This window comes from Salmo salar, chromosome ssa09 (assembly GCF_905237065.1).
Source record: "Salmo salar chromosome ssa09, Ssal_v3.1, whole genome shotgun sequence".
NCBI classification, from domain to species: Eukaryota; Metazoa; Chordata; class Actinopteri; order Salmoniformes; family Salmonidae; genus Salmo; species Salmo salar.
Window position 1 is genome coordinate 106,628,801 of NC_059450.1, and position 15,599 is coordinate 106,644,399.

The 15,599-nt window shown below is 42.0% G+C and overlaps 1 protein-coding gene across 1 annotated transcript in view; it reads left to right on the forward strand.

Annotated features, from left to right (window-relative positions):
• The window catches only part of il1rap (interleukin 1 receptor accessory protein), a 34,239-nt gene extending 20,641 nt beyond the window's left edge, over positions 1–13,598 (forward strand). The window contains 7 exon segments of the mRNA NM_001123552.1: positions 833–1,001; positions 1,218–1,289; positions 9,341–9,467; positions 9,653–9,801; positions 11,988–12,131; positions 12,335–12,478; positions 12,944–13,598. Of these exon segments, the coding sequence (NP_001117024.1) occupies positions 833–1,001; positions 1,218–1,289; positions 9,341–9,467; positions 9,653–9,801; positions 11,988–12,131; positions 12,335–12,478; positions 12,944–13,263 (1,125 nt within the window). The 3' untranslated portion in view covers positions 13,264–13,598.
• The last annotated feature ends 2,001 nt before the right edge of the window (positions 13,599–15,599 follow it).

Sequence of the window (15,599 nt, forward strand, 5' to 3'; positions counted from 1 at the left end):
AGTAAATTACCATTTCAAGACTGATTTATAAAGTTTGACTGGTTTCATCACTGATTACAAAATTTGAGGACTCTCCAATGTTTTGGCCACAGTTTTTTGTTAAGTTTAAAACCTTCTAAGTAAAATCAACCTTTTAAGTTTTGAATTCTCTGAACATATCTTATGTTTTGGCCATCACAGTTGTATTAAATCCATCTAGAATGCGGTTTCAACCAATCATCATCCAGGATTAGACCCACTCGTTGTATAAACAATTGTATTGTCTTTGTTTTATGTTGATTGTCAATTTGTACCCAGTGTAGAAACACATGACGGAATATTCTGTAGAGTAATCAACTATAAAATAGTTGACAATAAAATTACTGTAAAAGTGGAACACAACACGTTACAATACAACAGGATGCCAGTCTATCGCAGGGACTTACTCCCAAACCATCTCCTTAATGCTGAGTACCAAGCAGGATGGAAACTCTAACCACAAGGGCAAGGAGTTGGTCTCGCTAATGGGTCTAACAAATATAACCTCTAACAAAGCATGGCAGGACATACACCTCATGACCAAATGGTCAATGGACCTCTTTGGTTCCTCTCTTCTACTAAGGATGATCTACTTCAGTGGAGGCGGCTGAGGGGAGGACGCCTCATAATAATGGCCAGAACAGAGCACATGGAATGGCATAAACACATGGAAATCATGTGTTTGATACCATTTCACTAATTCCACTCCTGCCACTACCACGAGCCCGTCATCCCCAATTAAGGTGCCACCAACCTCCTGTGATCTACTGTGCTCTACCCCCCCCCCTCCCCCTCTTGTGTTGACCTTGAGCAGGAGTGCAATGCCTTCGGGAACTTCAACATCGATCGTGTGTTCAAAGGAGACAAGCTGGTCATCCATGTAATGTTGGAGCACTACCAAGGACTGTACCACTGTGTGGTCACTTATGAGACCAAAGGAAGAGCCATCAAATTCACCAGAGTGGTCAATGTAACCGCAGTGTGTAAGGCCTTTTTCACAACTATCTGAATATTTTGTAACTATGAACGTTGCACTGTACATCCTTTTGTTAATGTTTGAGACCATGAAAGCAATTCAGTGATATGTTTTTGAATATTTCCTATAGTTAAGGTTTTATGGATAAATATCTGATATTGCAATATGATAATGTCAAACTTTCAATAAGTTGAGCGTAATTTCTGCTTTGTGTTTCTCTCAGCTTCCAGTGGTTTACCCAAACAGCCAAATATACTCAACCCTGCCAAGGAGCAACTCTATCCTGTCAAACAAGGTAGGTAAAGAGAGATTATTAGATACATCAGCATATCAATATATTGATCAAGATATACACAGAGTGTACAAAACATTAGGAACACTGCTCTTTCCATGACATAGACTGAGCAGGTGAATCCAGGTGAAGGCTATGATCCCTTATCGATGTCACTTCAATCAGTGTAGATGAAGGGGAGGAGACAGGTTAAAGAAAGATGTTTAATCATTGAGACAATTGGATTGTGTATGTGTGCCATTCAGAGGGTGAATGAGCAAGACAAAAGATTTAAGTGCCTTTGAATGCGGTATGGTACTAGGTGCCAGGCGCACCGGTTTGTGTCAAGAACTGCAATACTGCCGGGTTTTTCACTCTCAACGGTTTCCCGTGTGTATCAATAATGGCCCAACACCCAAAGGACATCCAGACAACTTGACACAGAAAGAGATAAAAGGAGAATTGACAGCAGTACGATGACAAAGCATGTGTGAGAGAAATGGTGTACAATCTAAAGATGTAGAAATACTGAAAAGCATATATATATATATATATATATATATATATATATATATATATATATATATATATATATATATATATTGGTTTATGCAGACCAGTTAGCAACATGCCAATTAGGCATCAATATATATACAGTTGAAGTCGGAAGTATGCATACACTTAGGTTGGAGTCATTAAAACTCATTTTTAAACCACTCCACAAATATCTCGTTAACAAACTATAGTTTTGACAAGTCGGTTAGGACATGTACTTTGTGCATGACACAAGTCATTTTTCCAACAATTGTTGACAGACAGATTATTTCACTTAATTCACTGTATCACAATTCCAGTGGGTCAGAAGTTTACATTCAGTAAGTTGACTGTGCCTTTAAACAGCTTGGAAAATTCCAGAAAATGATGTCATGGCTTTAGAAGCTTCTGATAGGCTAACTTACATAATTTGAGTCAATTGGAGGTGTACCTGTGGATGTATTTCAAGGCCTACATTAAAAATCAGTGCCTCTTTGCTTGACATCATGAGAAAATCAAAAGAAATCAGCCAACACCTCTGAAAAAAAATTGTAGACCACAAGTCTGGTTCATCCTTGGGAACAATTTCCAAATGCCTGAAGGTACCACGTTCATCTGTACAAACAATAGTACGCAAGTATAAACACCATGAGACTACGCAGCCGTCATACCGCTCAGGAAGGAGACGCATTCTGTCTCCTAGAGATGAACGTACTTTGGTGCGAAAAGTGCAAATCAATCCCAGAACAACAGCAAAGGACCTTGTTTAAGATGCTGGAGGAAACGGGTACAAAAGTATCTCTCTCCACAGTAAAATGAGTCCTATATCGACATAACCTGAAAGGCCGCTCAGCAAGGAAGAAGCCACTGCTCCAAAACCGCCATATAAAAGCCAGACTACGGTTTGCAACTGCACATGGGGACAAAGATCGTACTTTTTGGAGAAATGTCCTCTGGTCTGATGAAACAAAAATAGAACTGTTTGGCCATAATGACCATCGTTATGTTTGGAGGATAAAGGGGGAGTCTTGCAAGCCGAAGAACACCATCCCAACTGTGAAGCACGGGGGTGGCAGCATCATGTTGTGGGAGTGCTTTTCTGAAGGAGGGACTGGTGCACTTCACAAAATAGATAGCATCATGAGGCAGGAAAACTATGTGGATATATTGAAGCAACATCTCAAGACATCAGTCAGGAAGTTAAAGCTTGGTTACATATGGGTCTTCCAAATGAACAATGACCCCAAGCATACTTCCAAAGTTGTGGCAAAATGGCTTAAGGACAAGAAAGTCAAGGTATTCCGACTTCAACTGTGTGTGTGTGTGTGTGTATGTGTGTATGTGTGTATATATATATATATATATATATATATATATATATATATATATATATATATATATATATATATATATAATTTTTATTTTGTTGTCAGCACATTCAACTATGTAAAGAAAAAAGTTTAAGTGTTCCCTTTATTTTTTGGAAAAAAAAACCAACACATCCTAGATCAGAATGAAAGAAATAATCTTATTAAATACTTTTTTCTTTACATAGTTGAATGTGCTGACAACAAAATCACACAAAAATAATCAATGGAAATCCAATTTATCAACCCATGGAGGTCTGGATTTGGAGTCACACTCAAAATTAAAGTGGAAAACCACACTACAGGCTGATCCAACTTTGATGTAATGTCCTTAAAACAAGTCAAAATGAGGCTCAGTAGTGTGTGTGTGACCACGTGCCTGTATGACCTCCCTACAATGCCTGGGCATGCTCCAGATGAGGTGGCGGATGGTCTCCTGAGGGATCTCCTCCCAGACCTGGACTAAAGCATCCGCCAACTCCTGGACAGTCTGTGGTGCAACGTGGCGTTGGTGGATGGAGCGAGACATGATGTCCCAGATGTGCTCAATTGGATTCAGGTCTGGGGAACGGGCGGGCCAGTCCATAGCATCAATGCCTTCCTCTTGCAGGAACTGCTGACACCCTCCAGCCACATGAGGTCTAGCATTGTCTTGCATTAGGAGGAACCCAGGGCCAACCGCACCAGCATATGGTCTCACAAGGGGTCTGAGGATCTCATCTCGGTACCTAATGGCAGTCAGGCTACCTCTGGCGAGCACATGGAGGGCTATGCGGCCCCCCAAAGAAATGCCACCCCACACCATGACTGACCCACTGCCAAACCGGTCATGCTGGAGGATGTTGCAGGCAGCAGAACGTTCTCCACGGCGTCTCCAGACTCTGTCACGTCTGTCACGTGCTCAGTGTGAACCTGCTTTCATCTGTGAAGAGCACAGGGCGCCAGTGGCGAATTTGCCAATCTTGGTGTTCTCTGGCAAATGCCAAACGTCCTGCACGGTGTTGGGCTGTAAGCACAACCCCCACCTGTGGACATCGGGCCCTCATACCACCCTCATGGAGTCTGTTTCTGACCGTTTGAGCAGACACATGCACATTTGTAGCCTGCTGGAGGTCATTTTGCAGGGCTCTGGCAGTGCTTCTCCTGCTCCTCCTTGCACAAAGGCGGAGGTAGCGGTCCTGCTGCTGGGTTGTTGCCCTCCTACGGCCTCCTCCACGTCTCCTGATGTACTTGCCTGTCTCCTGGTAGCGCCTCCATGCTCTGGACACTACGCTGACAGACACAGCAAACCTTCTTGCCACAGCTCGCATTGATGTGCCATCTTGGATGAGCTGCACTACCTGAGCCACTTGTGTGGGTTGTAGACTCCGTCTCATGCTACCACTAGAGTGAAAGCACCGCCAGCATTCAAAAGTGACCAAAACATCAGCCAGGAAGCATAGGAACTGAGAAGTGGTCTGTGGTCCCCACCTGCAGAACCACTCCTTTATTGGGGGTGTCTTGCTAATTGCCTATAATTTCCACCTGTTGTCTATTCCATTTGCACAAAAGCATGTGAAATGTATTGTAAATCAGTGTTGCTTCCTAAGTGGACAGTTTGATTTCACAGAAGTGTGATTGACTTGGAGTTACATTGTGTTGTTTAAGTGTTCCCTTTATTTTTGAGCAGTGTGTAATAAATATATATATATACACATATACACACACACACACAGTGGGGGGAAAAAAGTATTTGATCCCCTGCTGATTTTGTACGTTTGCCCACTGACAAAGAAATGATCAGTCTATTTATTTGAACAGTGAGAGACAGAATAACAACAAAAATATCGAGAAAAACGCATGTCAAAAATGTTATATTGATTTGCATTTTAATGAGGGAAATAAGTATTTGACCCCCTCTCAATCAGAAAGATTTCTGGCTCCCAGGTCAGGTGTCTTTTATACAGGTAACGAGCTGAGATTAGGAGCACACTCTTAAAGGGTGTGCTCCTAACCACAGCTTGTTACCTGTATAAAAGACAACTGTCCACAGAAGCAATCAATCACTTTGATTCCAAACTCTCCACCATGGCCAAGACCAAAGAGCTCTCCAAGGATGTCAGGGACAAGATTGTAGACCTACACAAGGCTGGAATGGGCTACAAGACCATCGCCAAGCAGCTTGGTGAGAAGGCGACAACATTTGGTGCGATTATTCGCAAATGGAAGAAACACAAAAGAACTGTCAATATCCCTCGGCCTGGGGCTCCCTGCAAGATCTCACCTCGTGGAGTTGGAATGAGCATAAGAACGGTGAGGAACCAGCCCAGAACTACATGGGAGGATCTTGTCAATGATCTCAAGGCAGCTGGGACCATAGTCACCAAGAAAACAATTGGTAACACACTACGCCGTGAAGGACTGAAATCCTGCAGCGCCCGCAAGATCCCCCTGCTCAGGAATACATATACATGCCTGTCTGAAGTTTGCCAATGAACATCTGAATGATTCAGAGGACAACTGGGTGAAAGTGTTGTGGTCAGATGAGACCAAAATGGAGCTCTTTGGCATCAACTCAACTCGCTATGTTTGGAGGAGGAGGAATGCTGCCTATGACCCCAAGAACACCATCTCCACCGTCAAACATGGAGGTGGAAACATTTTGCTTTGGAGGTGTTTTTCTGCTAAGGGGACAGGACAACTTCACCGCATCATTTGACGGTGCCATGTACTGTCAAATCTTGGGTGTGAACCTCCTTCCCTCAGCCAGGGCATTGAAAATGGGTCGTGGATGGGTATTCCAGCATGACAAGGACCAAAACACACGGCCAAGGCAACAAAGGAGTGGCTCAAGAAGAAGCACATTAAGGTCCTGGAGTGGCCAAGCCAGTCTCCAGACCTAATCCCATAGAAAATCTGTGGAGGGAGCTGAAGTTTCGAGTTGCCAAACGTCAGCCTCGAAACCTTAATGACTTGGAGAAGATCTGCAAAGAGGAGTGGGACAAAATTCCTCCTGTGATGTGTGCAAACTTGCTGGCCAGCTACAAGAAACGTCTGACCTCTGTGATTGCCAACAAGGGTTTTGCCACCAAGTACTAAGTCATGTTTTGCAGAGGGGTCAAATACTTATTTCCCTCATTTAAAATGCAAATCAATTTATAACATTTTTGACATGCGTTTTTCTGGATTTTTGTTGTTGTTATTCTCTCTCTCACTTTTCATATAAACCTACCATTAAAATTATAGACTAATCATCTCTTTGTAAGTGGGCAAACGTACAAAATCAGCAGGGGATCAAATACTTTTCACCCCCCATATATATATACACTTTTGAACGGTAGTGTGTATATGTGTGTATATGTATATATGTGTGTATATGTATATATATATATGTGTGTGTGTATATATATATATATATATATATATATATATATATATATATATATATATATATACACACACACACTACCGTTCAAAAGTTTGGGGTCACTTAGAAATGTCCTTGTTTTTGAAACAAATATATATATATACACACACACTACCGTTCAAAAGTTTGGGGTCACTTAGAAATGTCCTTGTTTTTGAAAGAAAAGCAAATTTAAAATGACATCAAATTGATCAGAAATAGTGTAGACATTGTTAATCTTGTAAATGACTATTGTAGGTGGAAAGAGCAGATTTTTTGTAAGTGAATATCTACATTGGCTTACAGAGGCCCGTTATCTTCAACCATCGCTCCTGTGTTCCAATGGTACGTTGTTAGCTAATCCAAGTTTTTCATAATAAAAGGCTAATTGATCATTAGAAAACACTTTTGCAATTATGTTAGCACAGCTTAAAACTGTTGTGCTGATTTAAAGAAGCAATAAATTGGCCTTCTTTAGACTAGTTGAGTATCTGGAGCATCAGCATTTGTGGGTTCGATTACAGGCTCAAAATGGCCAGAAACAAAGACTTTTCTTCCGAAACTCGTCAGTCTATTCTTGTTCTGAGAAATGAAGGCTATGCCATGCGAGAAATTGCCAAGAAACTGAAGATCTCATACAACGCTGTGTACTACTCCCTACTTCACAGAACAGCGCAAACTGGCTCTAACCAGAATAGAAAGAGGAGTGGGAGGCCCCGGTGCACAACTGAGCAAGAGGACAAGTACATTAGAGTGTCTAGTTTGAGAAACAGACGCCTCACAAGTCCTCAACTGGCAGCTTCATTCAATTGTACCTGCAAAACACCAGTCTCAACGTCAACAATGAAGAGGCGACTCCGGGATGCCGGCCTTCTAGGCAGAGTTGCAAAGATGAAGCCATATCTCAGACTGGCCAATAAAAGAAAAGATTAAGATGGGCAAAAGAACAGACACTGGACAGAGGAACTCTGCCTAGAAGGCCAGCATCCCGGAGTCGCCGCTTCACTGTTGACGTTGAGACGTGTTTTCCAGCTACAATAGTCATTTACAACATTAACAATGTCTACACTATATTTCTGATCAATTTGATGTTATTTTAATTGACCAAAAAAAGTGCTTTTCTTTAAAAAACAAGGCCATTTCTAAGTGACCCCAAACTTTTGAACGTGTGTGTGTGCAAGCGCGCGCACACACACACACACACACACGACAGACTGACCAGGTGAATCCAGGTGACAGCTATGATCCCTTATCAGTGTCAGTTGCGAGAATCCACTTCAATCAGTGTAGATGGGGAGGAGACAGGTTAAAGAAAGATTTTTAAGCCTTGAAAAAATTGGATTGTGTATGTGTGCCATTCAGAGGGTAAATGGGCAAGACAAAAGATTTAAGTCCCTTTGAACGGGGTAAGGTGCCAGGTGCACCGGTTTGTGTCAAGAACTGCAATGCTGTGCAGTTTTTCACGCTCAACAGTCCACCACCCAAAGGACATCCAGCCCACTTGACACAACTGTAGGAAGCATTGGAGTCAACATGGGCCAGCATCCCTGTGGAACGCTTTCAACACCTTGTAGAGTCAATGGCCTGACAAATTTAGGCTGTTCTGAGGGCAAAAGGGGGTTCTTCTCAATATTAGGAAGGTGCTCCTAATGATTTGTACACTCAGAAAATATTATGATAAATGAAGTTAAACTTATTCAACTCAGATTCAATTCTTTCCCCATAACAAGTCATACAATTCAGTTGAAGATCAGACCATCACTTCCCACTTTTCGCTGTTGTGATCATCAAATTAGAATTAATACTAAGCATATGGTTGTGACAGAGTTGTCTCAATAAATAGAAAAAATAAATAATACTCAACATTGACACATGGAATCATCAACATCAGAGTTTTGGCTATCCCTTTTTAATTTTATTCAAATGTTTAATGTGACAACGTTGTAGTTATGGCTGAAGCGGTGATATTGTCATGGTGACTATCTAGTACAGTAGACATTGTTCCCATGGTAATGCAGCAGTATTGATAGCCTTGGTGACTGTTGCAGGGTCAGAGGTGAATCTCACGTTGAGGCCTCTCCATCTCCAACATTTTAATAACTGACTTGAGATCAGTTTTAGAACTTAGAAGTTACTATAACTAAGTTTGATAAACTTATCTTATGTGTTGGCTGTCACTAATTTGAAAGTTGAGATGGGCAATGATTATTGAGTGCGTTTGGGGAGATACATATGTGATAACAGAAAGACGGATACTTTGATTTGTTTTCTAACAGCAAGGCTCAACTTAACAACTCAACATGCACTGTAAACGTTTGACAAAATATTACACTGCATTGTGTGAAAATTGTCATATGTGAGGAAAGAATATCTGTATTTCAGATGTTAGAATAATATCACCACATAGAATACAGTACATTTCCAACCTATTGACCAATTGTGGGTGCATAGTATTGTGACTTCTGGGCCTCATTTAACATATTTCCCAGTGTGCTTTGTTGTAGGTTATATTTGTTGCACCAGTTAGTGTAGAGTGTTGTACCAGTTTAGCTGTTCTTTGGTTGTGCCAATAATAATATTTCCCATCACAGGGTGCAGACTAAAGTGACAGTTCCACATTCATTTGATTACTGGCAATCGAGTACAATCAATACCATTTCACAGAATGTTACTTGCATTTTTTTGTGAGTTGATGAGATTGGGTGATATTGTCATGGTGACACAGTAGCACAGTAGACATTGTTCCCGTGGTAATGCAGCAGAATTGATTGCCGTGGTGACTGTTGCAGGGTCAGAGGTGACTCTCATATGCAGGGTGTCATTGCCCTACCTGGAAGGACCCAGGGAGACCTGGTGGACCATCGATGGGAAGACTGTAGATCAGCTAGCTGATCCCCGCATCTCATTCACTTCTAGGTAAGTCTCATCCTCTTCTGTCTTTTCTTGTCTCTTCTGTTACTTTATCTTCTCATTTCTATTCTTCTCTATTCTTTTATACAGATATTTTGTTTGTTTCTATCCTCTCATTCTTCTGTTACCCCTGTCCAATTTTTTCCTTCCCTTCATCTCCTCTCTCCTCCCCTCATCTCTCTATCCTACAGGGTGGTGTTGAATTATTTTGGGGACTGGACAGTTGAGAATGTGCTCCGCATCCAGGACTTCAGCTCAGAGGACCTGACCAGAGAATACAACTGCTCCGGACGCAACGGCCGAGATGTAGCCACCCGCAGGGCAGTGCTAGAAGAGGAGGGTGAGGAATGATTTAAAACACCACAGAGCATAGCATGACACAATATGACATTTGTTGATCATTTGTGTGGAAATGTGCTGAATATTGTATTAGTCACTATGGGAAAGTGGTGTGTAGCTAGTGCTCTGTGGTTGATCTTGTGGACTGTTGTGTGATCTGTGAGGACATTTTCTGTTAAACCTTACTAATGCTTTTGTACTAAAATAGCCGTCTTTAAGCCTAGGCATTGGGCTTGAGATAGTTTCTTTAACAAACTCATATAGGTAGAAAAGTGTGTGTGCGTGCCTTGATAGAGGCCTGGTCTAACAGTTCTGTGTGTGTAGAATGACCCCATGATGTCTGGGCACTCTGCCAAGACTTGACAGAAACTGACTGGTTCCTCTTAAGTTAACTGGAGACAGAGTAAAGGTTTTATCCTGCACACCAATGATATATCTATTGTTTTGTTTGGAGCCTGTTTCTGGGCGAAAGATTCATGTTTTGTGTGTGTGTGTGTGACCAGTACGACCATACGTCATCTGGGCCGATAGTCAAAGACGCTTGCCCAACTTGGGGGAACCGTTGAGCTATTGTTCGAGGAAGTATGTCTGGAGTTGCGACACACTGAGGCAACCTTTTCACCCAGTTGTCTCCCCTCACACACACATACATAGGGCCACGTGTTTTGCAGATGCTTGCATGGGGTAGTTTGACTATATCAATGCTCTTGTACTTTTTGTACAGGGGGCTCTCACTCCATTTCACCTGCATGGGTGGTGCGACCAGCCTCCTTATTACAATACGTTTTTAATAAAAGTAATACGTTGATTGATTATTGGCTTTGCCTCTCCTCATTATTTGAATTTCCACCACCGATCGTTTCCATGATAGAATTTAAAAATAACTTAATCTCTGCAGAGGGTAAGTAGCAGAGGTTTGGACTGTTTAGTGTAACATTCTTAAAAAAAATCAATATTCTTATCTTGTTTTCTAACTAGTTTGCCTTTTTATTCTGTTTTAATGCTTTTACATTTGATAAATTCTCTTTGTTTCCTTTATTAGTATTATTTTTATACCATTGTTTTATATCTTGCTCTGTTTTTTGTTTTATTTTTTACATGCTACATGCTTTAGTGTACGACTATGTTTTATTATTTCAAGCAATAACTTGTGAAGCACATTGGGCTGCAATGACTCGTGTGAAAGGTGCTTAACTCCCTAGCACCGGTGCATCAATCTAAGTTACATAATAAAACAATTCCCAGTAAAATCCGTCAGTTTAAGCTACAGATATCTGAAGTTGGTAGTCGGCATCGTCTATTTGCCAACTTCTGTTTGGTAGTGTCTGAACCGTTTGGGCTACAAATTAATGGGACTGCACTGTGGAAAGCTGAGATTGTGTCATGGGACTCGTCTGAAGGTAACCAGTACCTGTAAAAACAAAAATATGGAATTATGAAGGTAGTTTTGTGCCTACTCAAAAAAGGGGTTAAATATGTGTAAAAAAAAAGAATTAAAACAAACAAGCTAAATGATCCATAGTATGACCATCTTAAAACAATTCCATATGTCAGCATAGCACCCCCCCTTTCCCCCAACATCTTAGGCTCTAAAGAATGAACAAACAAAAGTACAGTATATTATCATTATCAATAGTATTTCCAGTGAGTGCAGGTCACACCAATCCTGTAGCCTAGAAGAGTTGGCTATATCACACAGGCCTTTCCCATTTTATTATTTTTTTGGGGGGATAAGCAGGCGTAACAGTGAGGGAGAGCAGGATGAGACATACAGGTAGGAGGGTTTGGATTTGATTTAAGGCTACCACAGACTGAGGGCAACATTTTTATAGTGCAAAATAATTGTGCAAAGTGCTAAAATTACAATAAACCTCATTGTAATCAGTGTGATTACATTTGTAACTTTTTCTTCAACAATGTGCTTTATAAAGAGGAAACTATAGATGTATTGCTCAGTTTACAAAATTCTTGTTAAATCATACTGTGACATTGGCCTCAATGGGAATCACCTGCCTAAATATACAGTAGGTTAAATAACATGTTTGGTTTATGCTATTTTTTGCACTTTGCACAATTCTTTTGCACTGTGAAAATGTCGCCTTGAATATTGGTACAGTATATGCTGCAGGTGATGGTGTTACCAACTAGTCCAGCCCGAGGCACCCAATTTCTCTAATGAATTTTCAGTGTACCTGCCATCCGTGGAGCTGGGCTGTGGCCTGGGCGTGACTCTGTTCCTGATGCTGGTGCTGTTCGTGGTCTACCACATCTTCTGGCTGGAGCTGCTGCTGCTCTATCGCTCCTGGTTTGGAACCGACGAACGCTGTACAGGTGGGACACCTACTGTACAGACAGACCTTGCTAAGAATAACCAACTAGGGCCATTTGTTTTTCCTGACCACTTGACCTAGCTCCAACGTATTAAACCTGATCTGGAAAAACTAATGTGGTCAGGAAACTCCTGACGCTAATAATGACATCTCTGAAATACATTTTTTTCTTCTTACTGTGTTTCTGCTTCCTCCCTCATTCAGACGACAAGGAGTATGACATCTACATCTCGTACGCGAGGAATAGCGAGGAGGAGCAATTTGTCCTCTTGACACTCCGCAGGGTCCTGGAGAATGAGCTGGGCTATACCGTCTGCATCTTCGACAGGGACAGCCTTCCTGGAGGGAGTGAGTATGGTCTATCTTCAGGCACTGATATCAGTATGGAACAGTCCAACAGCGGGATAAGGAGTGTATGAGAGAAAGGGGAACAGTGTGTAAGAATGAACCAGTGGGTAGAAATGTGTAGGAATTGTTAGGGAGATGATTACAGACCAGAGATTTTCCTGACCACAACCTGACCAGGAAAAACTCTAATAGCCTACAACCAGGGCCTGGTGTTTTCCCTGGTCATGTCACATGGTCAGCAAACCTCCCCTGGCCCTAACAATGACACATGCTATTACCATTAGAAGATTCGGAGGATTGGCCTGAATGAAGGCGCTGTGCTGAATCACTGATCTACAAATCATCTTGCATCCAAAATGACTCATTATGTGATCAAGATTAGTGAATCTGCATAGCGCCTTGCTCAGTCCGACCCCCTCGGAAGCGCTGTGTTACTGAGTGAGAATGGTGTGATCCCCTTCCCAGCCATCACTGACGAGACGTTGACCTTTGTGGGCCGCAGTCGCCGCGTCCTGGTGGTGCTCAGCCCAGGATACGGCCTCCAGGGGACCCAGGCCCTGCTGGAGCTCAAGGCAGGGCTAGACAGCATGGCATGGGGTGGACATCTGCGGGTCATCCTGGTCCAGTATAAGCCCTTGAGGCGGGGCGGCTGGGTGCGCGAGCTGAGGCGAGCGAGAGTAGCCCTGGCATTGGTCCGATGGCAAGGGGACAAATCCAGCGATCTGTCCTCTAGGTTCTGGAAGCGACTCCGTGTGGAGCTACCTGTCAGAAGGATTAAAGACTAGCTACAGAGCCAAGATAGTAACGTTTTACCACTGCAGAATATAGCTATAGACACACAGCGAGCATAATAACATGGTGGAAGACACAACTCGCACTTAGAATACAGAATGGCATAGCATATATGTGACGCACGCACGCACGCCCACCCACATACACACACACACACACACCATTGATCCATTATTACACTGTCGTCTTGTTTCCTTTTTGTGAATGAGAAACCATTCATCCATTTGTTTTGCATTCTGTTAAATGCTCTTTTGAAAGGGTCTCACATTGTCTCATTTTGTATACTTTCATATGTAAATGTTTATCTGAATAAATGCATTTTTTTCATATCTCAGTATCCATTTCATCCATGTCATTTAATTTCATCACATTTTCATTAATGTTTGTCATATTATGCATAATCTTTCACATGACTGTGTTTGGAGTTGCTGGTTGAAATATATTTCTGGAAGGTGATATCTATGATGGCTATGAGTATGTGAATTTGTCATTGTTTTTGATCATGGAAAATATACAGGCTGAAATTCAGTCGAACATGCCATAGCAATGACAAATTAGTATGATTAATGTGCACAGTTTTGAGGGGAGTCCACTTGTTAGTGATTAGTACGTTTTCACACTACGTTCCTTTATAGTACATCAAAACTATTCTGTAATTTTATTTGACCATTGGAAAAAATCTGGCTTTGCAGAATATCAAATCGCCTCTGAATTGTATTTGTCACATGCGCCAAACACAACTGGTGTAGACCTTACAGTGAAATGCTTACTTACAAGCCCCTAACCAACAATGCAGTTTAAAAAATACAAATAAGAATAAGAAATAATAGTAATAAGTAGTTATAGAGCAGCAGTAAAATAATAATAGCGAGACTATATACAGTGGGTACTGGTACAGAGTCAATGTGAAAAGCACCGGTTAGTCGAGGTAATTGGGGTAATAAGTATATGTAGGTAGAGTTATTAAAGTGACTATGCATAGATAATAACAGAGTAGCAGTGTGTAAAAAAAGGGGGGGGGGGGCAATGCAAATACTCTGGGTAGACATTTGATTAGATGTTCAGGAGTCTTATTGCTTGGGGGTAGAAGTTGTTAAGAAGCCTCTTGGACCTAGACTTGCCGTGCGGAAGCAGAGAGAATGGTCTATGACTAGGGTGGCTGGAGTCTTTGACGATTTTCAGGGCCTTCTGACACTGCCTGGTATAGAGGTCCTGGATGGCAGGAAGTGATGTACTGGGCCGTACACACTATCCTCTGTAGTGCCTTTTATTTATTTATTTATTATTTAACCAGGTAGGCAAGTTGAGAACAAGTTCTCATTAACAATTGTGACCTGGCCAAGATAAAGCAAAGCAGTTTGACACATACAACAACACAGAGTTACACATGGCGTAAAACAAACTAAGTCAATAATATAGTAGAAAAATAAGTCTATATACAAAGTGAGCAAATGAGGTGAGATAAGGGAGGTAAAGGCAAAAAAGGCCATGGTGCCGAGGTAAATACAATAAAGCAAGTAAAACACTGGAATGGTAGATTTGCAGTGGAAGAAAGTGTAAAGTAGAAATAGAAGTAATGGGGTGCAAAGGAGCAAAATAAATACAGTAGGGGAAGAGGTAGTTGTTTGGTCTAAATTATAGATGGGCTATGTACAGGTGCAGTAATCTGTGAGCTGGTCTGACAGCTGGTGCTTAAAGCTAGTGAGGGAGATAAGTGTTTCCAGTTTTAGAGATTGTTGTAGTTCATTCCAGTCATTGGCAGCAGAGAACTGGAAGGAGAGGCGGCCGAAGGAGGAATTGGCTTTGGGGGTGACCAGAGACGTATACCTGCTGGAGCACGTGCTACAGGTGGGTGTTGCTATGGTGACCAGCGAGCTGAGATAAGGGGACCTTTACCTAGCAGGGTCTTGTAGATGACCTGGAGCCAGTGGGTTTGGCGACGAGTATGAAGCGAGGGCCAGCCAACGAGCGCGTACAGGTCGCAGTGGTGGGTAGTATATGGGGCTTTGGTGACAAAACGGATGGCACTGCATCCAATTTATTGAGTAGGGTATTGGAGGCTATTTTGTAAATTATATCGCCGAAGTCAAGGATCGGTAGGATGGTCAGTTTTACGAGGGTATGTTTGGCAGCATGAGTGAAAGATGCTTTGTTGCGAAATAGGAAGCCAATTCTAGATTTAGCTTTGGATTGGAGATGTTTGATGTGAGTCGGGAAGGAGAGTTTACAGTCTAACCAGACACCTAGGTATTTGTAGTTCACATATTCTAAGTCAGAACCGTCCAGAGTAGTGATGCTGGATGGGCGGGCAGGTGTGGGTAGCGATCGG